We start from the raw sequence: 20,334 nt of genomic DNA, 5'->3' as shown, positions 1-20,334 counted from the left end.
TTAAAGCAGGTTAAACTGGTAGAGTAAGCTGTTGGACTAGCTGACTATAGGTTAAAACCAGCTAGCAGCATCCAAAACATCACTTAAACCAGCCTGAATAGCTTAAGCTGGTCCAGGAAACTGCAATCTGTGAAATATTTGCTGATGTGTTGTTTTAATACTTTTTTTTTGCATTCACAAATATTAGAGAAATATTTTTATTGATTCTGGCAAAAAAAAAAAAAAAAAAAAAAACATGCAAAAGCCTGTGCTGAAAATGGCTTGCTTGGTTAAATGTCTGGTTTCCAGTGGGCGAGGCTAACTGGGTGTTAATTACATAACAAAAACCTTAAGGCCAGTGAAATCCTTTCTACATGTAATATGTCAATGATGCTGTCACCACTTTTGTGTGGGTAATGAAAGCTAAGTTGAAAATGCCAAAGCATTGCCCCTTCTCAGGATCTGGAGAAAGCAATATGCTTTTTTATTTTCCCATAAATGGAGAGACCTACAATAAATGGGTTTTGTTTCTGGACCCCACCGGTACTGCTATATTATGATAACCAGTATAATTAGTATTTGCAGTTCCCATTTTCACATGGACCTTGTTGCAGAACATGGTGGATTGGTATGTAGACCTACCGATAGCTAGCAAACAATTAAATAGCTTTCAGGCTTTGACATGTGGAAACAAAGACTTTTCTTTACTAGGGTGAAATGACCGGAGTTTGATACTGCTATAAAGCCTGCTATAATGTGTACAGTAATGTACAGCAGCTCAGTGTTACAAATTTATTACACATTGATCTTCAGGTTTAACTATGCGGCAGTGAAGCCCTAGTAGCCTATGTCTGGTAGTGCAAGGTTACTGCATGGGACAATCTGCACTAACCTAGCTAGCAATGAGGAATTGTTTACATATGACCTGTCTTATGGATATTAATGTTAATGAGCACAGGATACATACCCATCCTGTCCTTGTTTTCTGAACAGGTCACAACAATCATATAGTATTTATTACAATTTAATGGTTATAATTGGGTTAAAAACCTGAAAGCAATATTAAGAAGACAATTAGTTGTCACTTCTGAGGAATATAACCACAATTTGAGTCCGGTTTCCTGGACCTTTAAGTTGAATTTTTCAGCAGGGCGTTTATTTAACACTGCATTATAATCATCTTGTTGCAACAAACAAACATTTGTTTGTAAACAGCCTTATGCAGAAAATGCTTTGAAAAGTTTTCATTAACGAGTCTTTCCCCAAAAAAGTTATCACCCTTAATACCTCTTCACAAATCTGAAGAATAACTGGTTAAATGTCATCATGAGATGCACAAGAGTAGACAAAAAACCCTACCTTCTTTAAAAGTGAAAGTTCACTTTGAGTAAAAATAAAAATGAAAATTTTCGGTTTTAGTGCAAGTTTTCAATTGCCCCAGACAGTTATGTGCAATGAATGGTATTTGAGATATTTATAGATGTTTCTGACAACCCTCCAGCTTTACTTGGGCTGGTTTTGCAATATTTGGGGTTTGTGGTCTAAAGCAAGAAATTATGTTCTGTGTCACTCTGAGAAAGAGTTGTAATGTTCAACCCTGAAAGTGATCCATTCCTTTAAGCTCACTGCAGAGTAAAATTAGCTACACGTGGCCCAAAGCATATCCAGTACATGCAATTGTCCTTGACTCATTATCCCAAGGCCATGACAAAAACAGAAGAAAATATTTTGTTTAATTTGAGATGAAGATGGACATCAGGACATCATTTTCATCTCTCCTATACAATATCATTCAGGTTCTATTTCATGGATAACTTTGTCCTAAACTCTGCTGCGGTGGAACAAGTCTAGAAGACTAGAACAATCAAATACACTCTCAGCATAACCACTGTTCCATCAATCATAGTTGAGTGAGTCTAGCAGGAAGAGCATGTGTCGTACCTGGACCGAGTGTGAAAGGTACCACTGAACGTAGTGGAACACAGCTACCATTTTTATTAAAACATAGGAAAAATCACCCATTGGTGTGCAACGGAATGAGGTTGTATCAGTAACTGGTGGCACAGTGGTGCAGTAGGTAGCACTGTCGCCTCACTGCAAGAAGCTTGCGGGTTCGAATCTCGGCCTTTCTGTGTGGAGTTTTCATGTTCTAACTGTGTCCGTGTGGGTTTCCCCCGGGTACTCCGGTTTCCTTCCACAGTCCAAAGACAAGCAGATAGGCCAATTGGAGACTCTAATTTGCCCATAGGTATGAGTGTGTGAGAGAATGGTGTGTGTGGTGTGCCCTGCGATAGATTGGCGGCCTGTCAGGGTGTATTCCTGCTTCTCGTCCAATGCATGTTGGGATAGGCTCCAGCACCCCCCGCGACCCTGCTCAAGATAAGCGGGTATAGATAATGGATGGATGGATGTATCTGTAACCATGAAGAACTTTTCTTCCCTTTCATGCAGAGGTAGAATTGAACAAGAAAACAAGACACAAGCAAACCTCTAGGAATGTGTGTGTGTGGAGGGGAATCTGAAGACACTGACATGTTAATCCCTGCTTCCCTACATTTTGCTTATATTCTTCCTTTCCATTAGTGAAAGGAGACGTAGAAGCAGAATCTGGTTGTGTAGACTAATCGCACCTTTTTCCTGTGATGGATGGCTGCAATCTATGGCAAGATCTGTGTATGACGTCCTAATCCTTTTTGATCTTTTACCATTGCAGTTTTAAAAGGCACGGGAGGAACTCCACCCCCATTTACACCAGTTCCCCTGTGTAATGGAACTACAGAAACACAGAGAAGCCTGAGTGCTAATCTTTATTGAAAGGTACAAAATGGTTGTAATTTTCACCTGCTTGTCAAACACATAGAGGGATTAAGAGGTCACTGTCATAAGTGCTTTTACAACAATAACCCCGAAGCATGTCTTGACACGGGTTGCCCTCATCATCGTGCATGAAAGCTGGGGGCTTTGTTTTTGGCTGACATGCCATTCTTCCCCATAATCATCACCTGCACGTGTCACCAAATTTATGGAAATTCTTTCAGACCTCTGAAGCCGGCTGTCTCTACCTTTCTTCAGTCAGACAATGGAGAGAAACATTCTAACTTTCAAGTTCAATTATCTTCTGTTGCCAGAAAATGGGCTCGACATGACGACGTCTTTATTCAGTTAAATTTATATAGCTTTTCTGTAGTAGGGAAGCGTTTTGCCTTTGAAACATATTTAGCAAAGCGGGGCCTGGCAGCTGGGCAAGAACTGTATGTAGGCCATACTTTCCACTGACCATGATAGATGTAAGTATAGACCGGTATATGGAATCTGGATGCATAGCCAATGGATTCAGTAAATCAAAGAAGCATTAAAATCAGATATTAGATGCTTTTGCCTGAATTTTCTTTTATGATTTGCATGATCCGCTTAATCTCTGTTCAAATACCAATGGTCTATGAAATTACTCAACTTGACAGTTTATTAATTGCAGGCTTTAATTCAGTCTTAGTCAGGGATTCTAAAGATTTAGCAAACACTGGAAAAACTGTGTACACATGTAATTTGACATTGGTTCAGTTCAAATCTTTTTGTTCACTTAGTCTGTACACTGAATAATTCTTGCTTAATTCATGTTCATGGATCTCCAATAATGTCAATTTTGACAATCATCTTTCTTTCCAAATGGTCCTGAAGTGTCTTGCTGTGAATAGTACAAAAAGACCATGTACTGAAGAAACCAAGACATAGTTGCATTCATGAAAAACGAAGATTGACGTGTTTGATTTAACCACTGCAGTGTGTCATTGCCTTTGGGGCCTGAATGAGCCCTCACTGGCTTGATTCTTCTCCCTCCATCTCAAATTTTTGCCATGTTATTGCCAACAGCCATGCAGCTGTTCACCCTTGAGGCTCCCCCAAATTATATTAGCAAATCTGTTGTAAAAGTTCAGTCTGAAATGAAATCTGTACAAATATAGTTGTTTGTATTAGCACACTGACCCAGCTGTTTTATTGGTCATTTGGCCTGATATTTCTCTGCACGCATCAGAAGAGACCTCATTTTACAATGAATGTTCATTGAATGTTCGTTGGCTGACTCATTGGTTTGAGGAACAGACCATTTGTTTTTAATGTTCTTATTTGATTTGAAGATTATATCTGTATCATTTTCACAGTCCAGGAGGTGGCTCATATTAGCCAGATGGCTCCATTGTGCTTTATGCAACTTAGGAAAAACAAGACGTCAAATTTCTAAATTTGGGACTGCTTGCATCCCTATAGTGACACAATTAGCTGACAAATATGTATCCCCTTTTCCCCCATATGACATTTTTGTTAACTCTACATTTCAAAATAATACAATTTAACATGGCCATGTCAAGCAAACAGTCCCAGGGCTGCGCAGTGACCCTTTGCCCCTGTCTTTTGGTACAGGTCCCCCCAGACAATTGTGTGGATATAATGTATAGGTTACAGGTAAGGGAATCTCATTCCAAGAGTTTATTTTGGTCATGTTGATGCAATCACTTGCTGTTCCTCTTGTAGAGCAAAACCTGGAACTCATTCTAGTTAATGTTAGCTGAAGACACTCAAATGACTTTATGACATCTAGGACTGCCTCACTAGCTGGCTATTGTTAAAATGACCAAAGCCACTATTTGTTCAACACAGCTTATGTGTGGAAGGTTCATTTCTGTTGCCTTTTCATCAATGAGACTGGATCTAAAAGCAGCTAGTCACAGTCTCCTCAAAGCAGACCTATGGTCAGTTGGTTTCAGTTGTTACATTTTCACTGCTGTTTTGGGGGAAATTGCTCAAGGAGAGAGATGATCAATAAAAATCCACTCTTTGCAGGGCAGATCCATTAAGTCTTCTATATTAAATGAAAAACTGGTCTGTAATTCCTCAAGATGTTTTTAAGCTACCGTTTAGGTTTTCATTTGTCTTTCCAGTGGATTCAAATAAGTTACTTTGTCACAAAGCATTCTTGATGCTTTGTTTGAATCACCTGTTGATTATTGCACTCTTGACAGTCCATCCAATATACTGTAAATTACAGCATCAAACCTTGCTTTTATTACATGAAGACCATTCTCCAAATGCAGTCGGTTTACATTCTGTTTCCATAAACAAACAGCTGGATTTCCACAACTGGTATATCACAAAAGGGCGAAAATCCTTGTCCGTCTTGGTATGAAAGTCAAAATCTTCCAGGAAAGTGATTGATTTTAATGCAAATCTACCTGCACTGAAAGTAAACACTGATTACCAGAAGACCTGTAATATTAATTGCATGATAGTTTTAAGTTCGATGTCTGTAGGTTTTTCTCCACAAAGTGAGTCACATCCAGCCTTTAAACTGTTAAAAAGGAACATAGGAAATTATCTTTCCAAAAATGAGGCTAATTTTTGTTGACCCAAGATGTGATTTGACAAGACAAGTGCAAACAACCTGCTAATCATTATTTAATTGGTTGAATTTGTTTCCCTAATATAAAATAATCAGAATACTGTGACTGCACATTTGAAGAAGGGTTCATTATAAATCAGTGAATTATTGTTTCATGAATAAATTGAAGTAAGATGAGAAAGGTAAGCAGTTCATTGACATTTTTTTACTGGCCTCAGGGCCTGCTGTTTTTCAGTACGTTCCACAATTAACTGTTTAAGTAATGAAGTGGCTAGAGTCTGCGCACCTTGTTTCCAGGGCCTAAAATGTGTTGTTGACTGAAATGAGACCACGAAAGATACTTTGGCTTTCCAGAACTGGAGTTGGATAACCCTGATCTGTAGAGAGTATTGGTTTCTGATGGATGTTAGTCATCTGTAACATAAGTATGATACACTGCAACTATGGGATCTGCACTACAGGACTCGGTGCTGTGTGTTCTAAATAGCTAGGACTGCTCTTGGATATGACTTAAGAGACATCTACATTATCAGTCAGAGAAAGTTGTTGGAGGATTTGCCAAAATCAAAATTCTCTTTCATGTCGATGCACTTTGCTGTTAATAAATATTCATTATGCCTTGCAAGCCTTTTTTTCCAACAGATGTGTTTTTGTACTGTGTGTTTTGAAAATGTGTTTTCAATGTTAAGGCCCTCTTTGATGCTAATTTGTTCCATTCATTATACACTTTTATCACTTTTTAAGCCACAGTCTGTTTGCACATTAAATGTGGTGATTCCTTCAAGACCTGGATTCTCTTGGGTATATAACTGTTTCGACCTAGTTCCCCACAGAAGACAAGCTAAGCGCCTTTCTCTTGTTTTACTTTGCCTTATCCTTAACACATTTCAGTATTTACTGCCCGTTTTCCACCCATTTCGTCTTCATATTATATATATATATGAAAAAGTGTAAGAAACATACAAAGAGGCTATACAAGAACATTTTCTACATACCAGAAATGGGAAGCATAATGAAATGTACCCAAAATAGTTGTAATTCACATAAAATATTGACAAGTTGGTCCGGACGGTAATGGAATTATCAGAAGACCTAGGAGTTTGCAAGTAGTCCAAAATAATCCTGGTGGAATCTTGTAATGTGTGAAGCTGCATGATTCCCAGTCTTTGCAGATTCTTAAGATGTATGCACCTCTAGGACTAAAAACCCATGATTTAGCACAGATTGTTGTTAAATGTGAGAGTGTGTCAGACTTTAGTTGTCGGGAACTCGACTTGTAATTGTTATTGATGGCAGAAATCGCATGAGCCTTGTGAATAAATGCTCCCTCGAGCCACTCTGTTACTGAAGAGACTGGAGAACACATGGTGCACCAACAACTTCATGAAGGGAAAACATTTCCAATGGTAGTGTGGCCTGGATCTGTGTGTATCCTCTACTTTAACTCATCATTAAATGTTGTTGTTTGTTGTTTTTTCTCCCTCAGAAATGCGTAAATTAATAAATTGATGCAAAGCACAAGTGTTGATTTAATCCAGGCTGTTGTAACAATGAAGTCATTGAAGAATGCACAACTAAATGAAACATCTGATGAGCATGTTTTCCTGGCAGTGCATGTCTCCATTTCAGGCACAAAGTCATGTTGCGGATGGCACCAAAATATTTTGTGCTTCTTTTGCCCTGTGTGTGTAATTCTGCAAAATGTTTTGCAAAGTTCCTATATTTTGACTGCAGACACACTTATTTACAACATATTTTGGTTATACACACCTGAAATACCAACTTATATACAAGCACATTGTATAATGAAGTGCTCAGTCAGACATGACAACTTGGTGTGAACCGAACCAAAGAAGAAAAAGCAGTTCTTGACAGATGCGCAGATTTTGATTCAGTGGCTTTGTTAGTTCTGACATACGATATGCTTAGGGAAACCTTTGATGTAAAGGAGATAAACTACTTTTACATTTCTAAAATGCAGAACTTGTCTTATTTTGTCCTCAAAATAATTACTACATTTTATAGGTGCCGTAGTCAGTCTGCTATATCCCGGCAGTAAATGAAGATTAATCAGCTGGATAGAAATTTAATTCATTAGTGGCTCTGGATAGATATTTCAATCATTAATGCACCTTTGATTCACATTTGGTTGCTTGTCTTTTTCTTGTTTGAGGCCTTACTGTATTTCACTGAAATAATTATTAGACCATTCATGAAAAAAGAGTTTTCTGATCAGATATGTAGCCAGGTAATACAATATCATAACGTACATGTGGTTATTCCACATGGGCCTGAATGCCTGCTAGTCAGGGACATTTTAACATTGGTCAGTGATTTTCAGCTAGTTGTTTTAGTTCCTTTGATTATCTTCTTTTTGTTCAATGTTATTCATTTTAGTTAAACAAATATTCTGAGATGTGCTTGTAAGGTTTTGTTTCCACAGCTCAATCTTTTTTTCCCAGACAATATATATAATGAGCTCTGTAATGTTTGGGACAAAGACATATATACAGGTATAATATTTATATTTTTTTTGATCTGGATGTCTACTCCATAATTTTCGATTTGTAATCAAATAAGCATATTTGTATATAGGACATTGTGCTTGGACTAGTGCATGGACTAATATGCTTTTCACTGTAGATCAGGCTTTTAGCAGCCATTTCCTAAATTCTCAAGCGTGAACATTCTGTCAGGAACACTTCCTCCTTACATATCCATTTCGAGAGTAATTTAATGTTTTGATGCAAGGATAGCTATATTCAAAGCCTGTTTACTTTTCGCATCAAAGAATGCATTGAGCTTGATTTGAATGAAACTCATCTGGAAAAAATAAAAATTTAAGCCAGCATCTTGGGCAAATTGTTGTTTGTTTGATCTTCAAGTGTTTTGAGGAGAAAATGATTGCAGGGAATGCAGATAAATAAACATTGCTCATTAGTAAAAGTAACGTTCAGGCATCTATCAAGCAAACATCTTGCTTAAAACATGTTACAAAGACGTTAGGTGTATATATATATATATATATATATATATATATATATATATATAGCGTAATATTCCTATTGATAGTGTTTTGAAAACTTTATAACATGCAACTAAAGCAACTTTTCAGTCAGGCTTGCTGTGGGTAATGCCTTTTGGGAATGTGCATGTTGTATTTGTTTATACATCTTTGAGAACATGGGTAGTATTGGTCACATGAAAAAGCAGTTGCTACCAGTGCAATTATCAATATTGTTATAAGCACTCACTTCCTGGGCAACTTAAAACTCTCATCCCTCTCATTTGTACAAATTACAGATACATTTCCATAAACTGAAATTGCCCACGGAGCTATGCTTTTGGTATTCCGTTGCACTGCCATTCACAATTCCCATTTATTTAAAAAAATGTTATGTCATGCAGTTAATGTTCATTATTGAATTTTTTTTTTAATTCGAAATTCTGCATTTCTGAATGCCATCTTCTCATGTTCCATGTAAGGCCTGACTTTCAGTTTCACGCATGTGAAGAACTCCTCAGACAGAGAGAACTTACTGCAAAAGGCAGTGCTCTTGTTACAAAGGCCACCACCTTGTGAGTCATTTGCCTTAATCATAAAAAATCTCAACTCCCAAAATGATAATTGCTCCCAGCCACACCCCACTTCCATTGAATACACAGACAAAGCCTTTTGTAATACAAGCGCAAGATCAGAAGACATCTGCAGCTTTGACTTTTTACCCTTACGTGTACCAGATTTCAGATAAGTTTCTCATTATGAAAAATTTGTGCAAGTGCATCCAATACATTATTTAAACGACATCGGGAACACATCTTAAGGATCTAGAAGTGTTCATTTTTGAATGGTGAAAGGGTACTGATGAAACTGTCACCTGATTAAAACAATTGAAAAATGCTACAAAATCCATACAGGAGAACCTCAGAGATACTATTGCATTGGGGAATACAGATACATTTCCATAAACTGAAAAAGAGTTTTTCAGAACTTTTCTGTGATTTTCAAAATTTGCCAGTTTTAAGACTGATTCTTTCTGGTTGGAATCGTTTTTTAAATTAATCTAAATCATTTGAATGTTCATTATTTGTAAATATGTCAGCAGCTACATGATCGCAATGTTTATGTTTTGCTATTCAGATCATCTCCAGTGACCCACTATTTTTGGTCTCTGAACAGTTTGTTGTTCTGACCGCTCTAAATCAAACATGTTTGATTTCGCCAGTTGTATTCTTCATATTTACTTTGATAGCTACTCATTCTGTAGTCCTTTTTGTGTCAGCGATGATAAACTTTAATTTTAATAAGGCACAGTTATGGAAGCTACTTTTTTTTTCCCCACACCACATTCAGCCACTTACCAAGGTTTTTTTTTTTTTTTTTTTTTTTTTTTTTTTTTTTTTTTTTTTTTTTTAAACTCTCCACGGTTCTATTGTTGATCATGCTAAGTGGTCCTCATAATTACAGGGAAAAGGATTTCGGCAGGATAGTATATGCGAAAGTATAGATGATGAGACCCTCTTAAAACTAGTAGATCATGCACGAGGAAGAAAGGATGACCTCTCCAGTTAAGATATGTCTGGGCCATGGTCTGTTCCTGTTGCACACTGCACTAGACCCCTAGCAGAGAAAAAGCCACTAAACAGTCTTCACTTGAAATTATTTGAATTAGTCCATGTTTAACAAAGGGAGTTATTTAAACCCTGTAAATTATTCCTTACGCCTCACTGGCCACTCATTGTTCATTTTCCAGTTATGCTCTGTATGCTTTGGTGGGATGAGTTGGATGACTGTTGGATGACTGTTTTACCTAAGTGAGCTTCCGTCAGAAAATGGAGGTGGTATGTTAACTCATTTAGAGCACCGATGTGCTTTATGATCGCCAAATATAAGGTTTTCATTCTGCATGTAATATTTAAAAATGGAAAATTAAATATTGGTTTCACTGCTGATTTCAATTGGCTCCAAAATATTTTTAAAAATGTTTCTTCCTTTTTAAACTGCCTTGCCTGCATTGTGCTTTTAATTTTAAGGGTCATTTCCAGGATCAATCCTGAAAATGAACCGATCCCATGTTTAATTTTCGCCAGTGTTTGTTCTGATATGGCATTTGGTATGTCCTTAGGCTTGCGACTATATTCAGAATGAAAAATAAGCATCATCGCATTAACTTCTTTCTGTGAAGATGAGGTAGAGTCGAGTAAAATATTTGGTGTCATTTGGATTTTCCATTAATATCATTGTTTTAAATTATAAGTAATCATATATTTTTATACTATCATTACATTACATTACAGGCATTTGGCAGACGCTCTTATCCAGAGCGACGTACAACAAAGTGTATAACCATAACCAGGAACAAGTATGACGAAACCCCTAGATACCTAGAAACCCCATCAATTTGTGGAATACTGATGAGTCCCATTGTCTTTTTCAAGCATACCTTTTCTATGACCCATTTTCTTGGCTTTATTTTGGTAAATAAATGAAATCCTGAATTTTTCTTTGATGTGCAATGGCTTGGCTGCCTTGAAATATGATCTAACATTGGCTGCTTGTGCCAGTAAATTATGGCTTCATTACTCTACTAATCATCACTGTTAAGAGCTTAGAAATGTTTGAAGAGGATGAGGGAAATGGTGTTAATAAGCATGCTGCTGTGAATTCTGAATTTCGGCTTTGGCATGGCCTGCACTATCAGCAGCAGCTGAGACAGCTGAAGCATTTAAAATGTACTGATTTAGTTTTAAAATCAACAATTTAGACTCCTTTTTACATAACTGTTGTGTGTGTGTACAGATATTTAGCATGTTTCTTTTCATGATATACCCAGGACACACCCTCGTGAGTCATAAGTTCACTCGAGTTTCAGGCAAACTTCGGATTGAAAGCGCAGATGTGTTCGAACGGCTGTCTGGGGTTTCTAGTCCGTTCTAGTCTGGCCTGATTTAATTTAATCTTTTATGTCCTTCAAGCTGAGAGATGACATCAGATGCAACACATTATGAAAAAAATGAATGGAAATGAATGGGTCACTCTGACCTTCTGGGCGATGTAACACAAGGGAGCCTTTGTGAGCAGCAGACAAAACATGGGTTGGTTCCATTTATTGTGAGGATGAATCAAGTGCTTGTAGCAATGAATTGAACATCTTAAATCTGATTCCTAGTCAACACGTATATACACAACCGGTCGTCCTCACATAGTCCTTGCGTTTGTTTTTCTCACTTTTGTTTTAACTTATGTAATTCAATATTGCAGATAAATTCACTGGCATCCTTGGTTAGCTTGGATGGGCTTTATTCTTACTGAATCTCTTTCTTTCAGAGTCAAATGGAAAACGAAAAGAAAAGAGAAAAGGTAACACTGGACAAGTGGACTTAATATACTGTAAAACTATTTCTATGAATCTACCATATGAGCAATACATACCCTTCATAAAAATGACACAACACCTTTGGCACAACATAAACATTCATAAATGCAAGTCAAATACAAGTAGGCATATGGAGCCAGATTGTGTTGACCACTCAATGAATATAGTAAAATTGCATTTGTTTATTGGCTAATACTGTAAAACAATCTTAATTATAAATAGTATGCGTCATATTTATATATACACATTACACATTTTATTATATAAAATATTATATTATACTACTGTAATTCTTTGTCATTTAAGGTAAGAAGGGGCCTCCTGGTGCACCAGGCCCCCCAGGGCCTCCAGGACCACAAGGGCCACCTGGAATTCCTGGAATACCTGGAATCCCAGGTAGCAATGCCATGGGACCCTCTGGGCCACCTGGTCCCCCTGGGCCCCAAGGACCACCAGGACCACAGGGGCCCCCTGGCCCTCAAGGACCTGCAGGTACTTTATGTAACTGCAAATTATTTGGCACTCAAATGTAGAAAATAAAAATGTAGATCTCCGGCTTGGATTACAAAATCTATTGTCTGTGTATGGAAGTGGGTTTGAGCTGGCAATTATTTAGGGCAGTGTTTTTTAAACTGTGGGTCAGGATCCAAAATTGGTCACAGAAGTATATTGGGTGAGTCCCTGGAATCTGTCTATAGTTCATTAGGTTTATGCTAGTATATGTATTTCACAGGTCCCTGAAAAAGAACCAAATTAGGTCCAAAGTAGGGTCCTGTTATTAAAAAGTTTAAGTCAGTCATTTTTTTGTTTTAATCAAAAGGCAAATGTGTCACAAAGTGGTGGCGTTTTGAAACAAGAGCTTTTTCTGTCTAGGGCTTTCATTTGGAATATTCCATTTCAAAGACATTCTATAGATTCAAATATTTATTGCAAAATTGACATGAGAACATCAAAGTTGCATCGTTAATGCATTGCCAAGAAATACTTGTTATGTCCACAAGGGAGAGCAAGACAGCCTGTGCAAAAGTAAAAGAATGTATTGCAGCGATGGACTTTACAAAGACCGTGCGGAACTAGGATAACGCTAATGCTTTATTTAGTTGCCAAAGTTCGTCATCAGACCAGGGGGGTGTACTATGACATAAGATTATGGGGTTAGCGAGCTAAGCTTTAACCCTTTGAGCAATCAACTGCTTTGAAAAAGCAGTCTCCATTCCTGGAGGATCCCATCGAGCTCGGGGGTCTCTTTGCAGGGTGGCGGCTATTTAGAGGCCCAATAAATCTGTTGGCTTTCTCTGAGGATACGCTACACAAAAGATATAGATTATCAACAGATGGAATGCAATGCATACAATACATACAAGTTTATGAATAAGCTTTGGTGTAATTGTTTCAGACAAAACATTATTAGCATTAAGTTTAGGAGCTTTAGAATGTGCAGTTCAGAAATAAACTGTAGGATAATTAGTGAGTGTCAATTTATTAATTATGAATGGTAAGGCAAATAAGGTATTAACCTACAAATTACATGATTAACACACAATTTTTGGCAGCAACCCGTTTTTTTGCCAGGGTTGTTTTATTATGGCTGTTTCATGTTCTTTGTATCTGTCCATTACATCCGTCAGTGTCAGTCTTTTTTCCTCAGGAGAGAAATACACTGCTTGTGTATGGTCCATGCTGAACCACTGTTTAGGTGTGTGACGATACATCGGATTGATGTGTCTGTTCAAAGGGCAACAATCCAATCCAATCAATACAACATGCGAAGATTGATTTGTAACGTTATGAATCATAGCAAAATATTTATTTAAATGTCCATAATCTTATACCGGTTTGCCCTCTAGCAACACTGCCAACATTATAGTTTACATTTCCTACTTGACCTCATCATCACTCACACTAGTGCTTGTTAAACATGACGTCAATAGGTTGGACCCTTGATAGGTCATATATGCACGTTGTAAGAGAATTGTGTTGGCTGGATTATATATATCAATGTCTTACTATATCAGATTGTGATATTTTTTGTGAAATTTTGTGAACTTTTTTTTGTCCCTGGTGAGTTACAGATATCAATAAAATGTTTATTAAATGGTTTGACTTTTGTTTTTTGTTTTACAGGAGGCTTGGATAAAGTGAGACTCAGAGATTCTCAGGTTTGTTAGCATGTGCCATTGTCATTGTGTTGTTTCACGGTAGATTTAGATTGGTCTTTGTACATTCTTAGTAAATTTTTAGTACAGTATATGCACATCAGCTTCTGGTCATTACAGAAAAAATCATTTTTATATTCGAAAAATGTTTCCCTTGAATGACTTTTTACCAGATTTCTCATTTAAAAAATGACAAGATGTTGATTTTCTTTAATGTTTCTCATGAATATATTTAACAAAATATTGCAAACAGTATTGTGCACTGGCTCCTTTTAACTTGTAAGTTATAAGCAGTAAGATTAGTCATTCCCCTCAAAAATAATAAAATAAACTATTGTTACATGCTCCTGTGTTCCTCAGCCTGCTGTAGTACATCTGCAAGGCCAGGAGACAACAATTCAAGTAAAGGAAGGTAAGCGTTAAATTTTAGAAGCTAGGTCACATTTATACAGTCTCCTCGCAAATAATACTATTAATACTGTCCTTCTTGTTTTGTACTGATTTTTTAGTAATAACTTTTAAGACACCATTCCACTGTCAAAGAATGAGTTTATAAAGTTACTGAAAGTTAAAATTGGTAGTACATTGAATAGTTGCGTTTCTTTAAATGTGTACAATAATGAAATGTGTCATTCACTGAGTAGAGCCTTCTGAAGTGTTTTAACGAAGAGAGCTGTGTGCACACTTACCCAGCCGAACGAGAATGTAGAACTCTGCCTTCGGATGACGGATGTTGAGTGACTGCCCTTTTCTCACGCTGAGATCTTTCAGAAGGCGTCCTCAAAAACTGGAAAATGATATCCATACACCACAAGGTGTTCAAGATGCACTCGCGCTCCGGAGAGCTGGAGGTGCTGGTCGACGGCACCTACTTCATCTATAGTCAGGTAGAAGTGAGTACGGTCTTGGGCCTAACTCCATACCTCAGCCGCATGCCACTCAATCCATCTCACTGCAGGGCTGCCCCGTAAGCCTGGAGCCCAAATTCACTGGGTTCAAGAGGAGTCAGCTGATTTCCTGGTACCTATAGACAGTTCGCTAATTTTATTCTGGCTATTCATTGCGAGTGTACCTTTTTAAAAAATAAAAACAAATAAATAAATAAAAATGATAATAAAATGACGAGCCAAGTTGCCCTGTCCTCGTCATCATCTTATGTTCTTAAGCATGATTAAAGACTAGCAATGAAAATCCATGGTTTTGCATGCACAGTATCATACAGCAACTGCAGTGGGAATGGAGAAAGAATTAATGGATGTTGAATCTGCAGTAGGTACCACATGCAAATTTAAGTTTAATACAAGTAGTAGTTGGCATTGAAATCAAATGCATTGGTGTCCATCCTTGCTTGACTGATCCGTTCAAAGAAATGGTCAGCTGTAGAGTTGAATTAGTCATACTATTGAAATGTATTTGTTCAGCATGCCTTTATATTTGTAAGTATTGATGGTTTTGTATTCATCACTGTGTGTTAGTATACATAAGTATGCTTAAGTATGCACACATTGCTGCAAGTTCATTATACAAACACACTTTTCTTCGTGCCTTTGCTTCTGCCATGCGTGGCTGCCAGGTTTACTACCTCAACTTCACTGACATCGCCAGCTACGAGGTGATGGTGGACAAAACGCCCTTCCTGCGCTGCACGCGGAGCATCGAGACGGGCCAGCGCAAGTTCAACACCTGCTACACCGCAGGGGTGTGCCTGCTGCGAGCCCACCAGAAGATCTCCATCAGGATGGTGTACGAGGATACCTCCATCAGCATGACCAACCACACCACCTTCCTGGGCAGCATCCGGCTCGGCGAAGCTCCGCCCACCAGCCACTCTTGAGCGATGCTTTACATGTTGGCTTCTGTCCCATGGAAGAAAAGACTCATAGTCAATCAAAGTCTCCCTCCTTACTAGCTATGTCTAAGTATGCCCCTGTCCCCAGGTACAAACACATTTATGTGGTGATATGGGATCAGCACATTTCAGAAGGACGCCATATCAGCCACTTAGGACTGAAGGCAAAACCATGCTTTTCATTTCCTCCAGCAGTTCTTCAAGCATGTTCCCAGGCTGCGCGTACCAGAGCTGCAGGCTTTGTAGCATCAAAGGAGGAGAAATCAAACTCCCGTCACCCACCCATGCAGAATAAAGGGGAACACCTCGTGCTAGTGCTAAGTGTCACAATGTGTGTGTGGGTGTGTGTGTAACAGTGTAACAGTTATATTACAGTCCTATTATCCAACAAAACGGGCTTGTTCAGAAACTGAAATGGGCAAAAATCTTGGCCAAACTGTTTTGCAGAAACAAGATAGCTGCAACACCCAAAGTCCGGAAGAGATTTATGAGCAGGCATTAGCATTATTCACTGAACCACAATTATGGCTGTTAAACATACATTACTATATGCTTGTCATGTAAACTAACTAAATACTCAGCTTGACATCCACCTGTTAAACCAAGCAAAGGACTGAATTCAATATAAAGAACCTGTGCAATCACTTTCTTGCATTTAACATGTCCATTAAGCCACAAACAAATGTACAGTAGCTTGTGTCAAATTTATAAACAAGAAAAATGTTTTGAGTTAAAGTATAATTTCTATGTATGAGTCGGAGGTTTGACATCTTTCTATATGGATGCTCACTTCAAGTTCACTTTTGTTCAACGGCCCACTGAAGTCTCGCTGCTGATTGGTTAAACCATACCATCATGTTAACACAAGAAACCTGGCTGATAAAAATATATATCTACTAAATAAAATAAGCATTATGTCGTTCTATATGTATTACTTAAAATGGTTGATATGGATTGCACAGAATCTGTTTATTCAAACACTGTTTGGTGAGTTTAGTTATCAAGAAATGGAAATTCACATAATGTGCTTGTAAATACTGAGTTAGTCCATGCCATAGTTAAGAACAAATGTTGATTGAGCTCTGGTTATAGTAAGAAGCTTGTAGCCCTCCATAACTCAATAGCTGATTCAGTCTTGAAATGCATTTAATGAAGTATGTCCATCATTAGCTTTGCTGATATTAATGGATTATTTGTGGAAAAGGGTCACAGTAGTTCCTAGTTGTAAATTGTAATTACTAAATGGTCCTTAGGTACCTCACTCCCTCTTTTTAGATAGGCAGCTAGAATCTGTGACAGCCAAATACAGCCTTTGTATCTCTTCCTTTTATTTTGGACTGTGAGCATGATCAAAATTGGTCAAAAGGTCAATATTAGGCCTTTTTAAGTACTTTTCATAAATTTTCAAAAGTGTATCTTAAAAAAGACCTTGCGTAATTACAAGTGTGCTTAACTAATCAGATATAAACATTTATTGCAAACAAATAACATATTTTGATTCTGTGTCTGACCCATCAAACCTGTATAGCATGGTATATTTGCACAATGCTTGCTCTATTTCCCATAGAGAAAGTGGTGTGGTAATGTCCATGTGGCTCAAATCAAATCTGAATCTGGCTGTAGCCTCTAATCTCAAGGGCAGTGCAGTCCTCCAGCACATGAACTGTAGCTGTTCAGTGGAAAAAGTGTTTTTTTTTCTTATTATTATTATTCTTTGTGTAGGGGGGACCCATGTGCACATAAATATACACATTTTGGTTTGTAGCAAGAGCAGTGGGGTGTCATGTAATGCCAATGCTAAAACTTAAGATTGGCCGAAAAATGCACTGCTGCTATCAACAATTCCGAGTCAAATGAAAACATAAGATAAATTGTCTTGATCTTAAGCAAGACACCACAAAAAGGTCAGTGCACAGAAATGAAAGCCATACAGGGTCTGAAGAGTCAGTGTCTTAGGCCTATTACGGTTAGGTGAGGGAATAAGCCTAATTATTATGTATGTATGCTAGTGTTCTTCATGGTGATAGCAATCATGTCACGCACATTTCTCTTTAAAGATTGTCTCTTATTACCAAGGCCAGTTTCACATGGAGTGAAGCAAGTTGATTGGTCATTACTACACACACATTTAAAGTTGTGAAATATTTAGTACTTATTATTAAATATTTATGTGCTTATTAATTCACAACAGTATTATAAATAGTTTTTGTTTTAATTTTAACTTAACATCAATTTTTATGTTAACATAAAAACATATTTTTCAAGCCACAAAACACAACTTATGAGTTTTGAGAGCAATTCGAGATCAAAGTGTTGTTAAATATTTGGGTATTTATTGAATTATAGCTGCCCAAACTCTAGAAATACAATATTACATTCAATGCTGTTTTACCAGTAGGATGGGTAAATATGCAGATTCTGAAGCAAGAGGTAATATGTGTTTAGTATACCACCCCCCGTTAAGTATCAGATTTATGTTTGGTTGTTTGATTGTTTCAAAGTTGAGGTCCTTATCCAAGTTAAAATGAGACAATGGCTTTTATGACTCCTTATGAAATGAAAATATGCCACGAGGCCCACTTGCACTGAGATCTGTGTATCTTTGGCAGTAGTTAAAACAAGACAAATAGTTTTTTTTATGCCCCACCAGTTAACAGCATGTTCTCAAGCGGTTTGTTTGGATGCGAGTGGACTTTGAACTTCAGTCATTTGGAATTTGGTCACAGTTTGTGATTGTATTTGTAAGATTCAGCAGAATGCTAAAGGAAAATGAATCTAGTTCATTTGAAATTCAAAGTTTATTTAAACAGTCTGTATCAACCTGTTGAGGCCAAACTCTTTGTTTCACTGTATGGTCAATGTTCACATTGAGTGCACACATTTTAAAATTCATTTACACGTCATATCACTGAATAAATGTATAATTTTGCTGCCTTGGACAGCTTGTCTATTTTTAAAAAATATGTATTTGATTTGTATGTATTTTGCATTTATAACATATACAGCATACACTAGCTGATAACTAACATTTCCATCACATCACTAGCAACTATGGTTTGTTATCCTGCTTCACAGAACATATTGTACATTTGTATACTGTATTGTGATTGTACATATGTACATAATAGTAATACTTTTTGTAAATTGACTTCATTTCATGATTTATACAATTAAAGTATTTTTCAGTCATAACTTAATTGCTTGATGACCGTTTTTATTACCACTGCAAATACATGCACACATACTTTCATATAGCCGCAAACTCTCCAGCCAACCCGTTCACACTCTGATGTCCAGCAAAGCTGATGTGCTCTGTCTCTTGCACCACAAACAATTTGCTCCCATTTAGTCTTTCTCTCCCCCTCTCTCTGATGGGGTTTTCTTCAGTAAATAGCTCAATATACATACCACTAGTTGTAGCCAGGCAGATACTGTTCCTAAAGACTATAGCACCCCCTTTTGGTCAAACACCCAACAGGTCTATCAAGATCCTGACAGAATGCTCCGTTTGATATTCATCCAGGTGCAACATTATTTCTGTTTAATGTAGCGAAATAGGACGTCAGAAAGAGACATGAAAGTTCAGACAAAAAAGTGCATGCTGTCACTTTCTCATTCCACCCTGACTTACACAGAACAAATAATTGACATGCTGATACATGAAAATCTGAATATGCAGTTACTCAGTGAACTACTTTAAGGTGCTACTCCCTCAGATTTTGAGTCACAAATATTTAGCCACATGCAGTGCGTTATTACTGATCTTAATGTCCTCTGTTGACGAATTGTCATTCCAAGACTAGCAGATCTACTTAAGAGATCCTCAATCAACTATACACACATATATGTGTGTGTGTGTGTGTGTGTGTGTGTGTATGCGCCACCAACTGATTGAGATCTGACCTGACCTGTAATTTCTTTTGGGTTGCAGCACCTTTCATTGTATGGATGTTGTATGCATTCTAACGAAAATAATTCTTGTACAACAGACAAAAATATTTAGTCAAAGAAGTCAAAGCTAAATTGAGATGATCATATTGGCTTGCATGGCTAATTTATACTCTAAATCAGTGGTTCTCAACAGGGGGGCCGGGGCCCAAAAGGGTCCTGGAATATTTCCATGGACACAAGGGGCCTTGGGGACAAAAAGGTTGAGAACCACTGCTCTGAATAACTCTGAAATCCACTCGGGCAACCAAAAATATATTGGAGCCACTTGGGTAATTCATCACAAAGGGAAAATGTGTCACTTTCACAATATAAAACAGCCACCTGTGGAAATGCCAATACACACTTCTGTCTCGTGTGTGACATTTGACCTTTGCAGAAATGGCTAACGTCCATCCTGAATCAGCATTGTGGGTAGGAGGAGCACAACAGGAAGAACAAGGCCCCATAAGAAGGCTCACACCCGTACGGGCACCTTTCATAAACATGAACATCCTCTCACCTCTGAAACAGTTCTGACACCCAGCATCAGGATAGGAAGCTAACAAAAGGGATTCACTGATGGTAAAAGGGATTTTTGCAACAAAACACTTGTGTCTCTTGAAGTTGTCAAATAAACATCCTCATTCT

General features: G+C 37.6%; 1 protein-coding gene across 1 annotated transcript in view; it reads left to right on the top strand.

The window, feature by feature from the left end:
• Positions 1-18,948, top strand: part of eda (ectodysplasin A) — a 57,201-nt gene extending 38,253 nt beyond the window's left edge. Inside the window, exons 3-8 of the mRNA XM_035434464.1 lie at positions 11,703-11,735; positions 12,058-12,243; positions 13,876-13,910; positions 14,268-14,319; positions 14,670-14,800; positions 15,481-18,948. Coding sequence (XP_035290355.1) covers positions 11,703-11,735; positions 12,058-12,243; positions 13,876-13,910; positions 14,268-14,319; positions 14,670-14,800; positions 15,481-15,741 — 698 coding nt within the window. The 3' untranslated portion in view covers positions 15,742-18,948. The remainder of the gene's footprint in view (positions 1-11,702; positions 11,736-12,057; positions 12,244-13,875; positions 13,911-14,267; positions 14,320-14,669; positions 14,801-15,480) is intronic.
• Positions 18,949-20,334: the final 1,386 nt, after the last annotated feature.

The sequence above is a fragment of the Anguilla anguilla genome, chromosome 9 (assembly GCF_013347855.1).
Source record: "Anguilla anguilla isolate fAngAng1 chromosome 9, fAngAng1.pri, whole genome shotgun sequence".
In the NCBI taxonomy this organism is placed as follows: Eukaryota; Metazoa; Chordata; class Actinopteri; order Anguilliformes; family Anguillidae; genus Anguilla; species Anguilla anguilla.
This window is presented reverse-complemented; position numbering and strand designations above follow the sequence as displayed.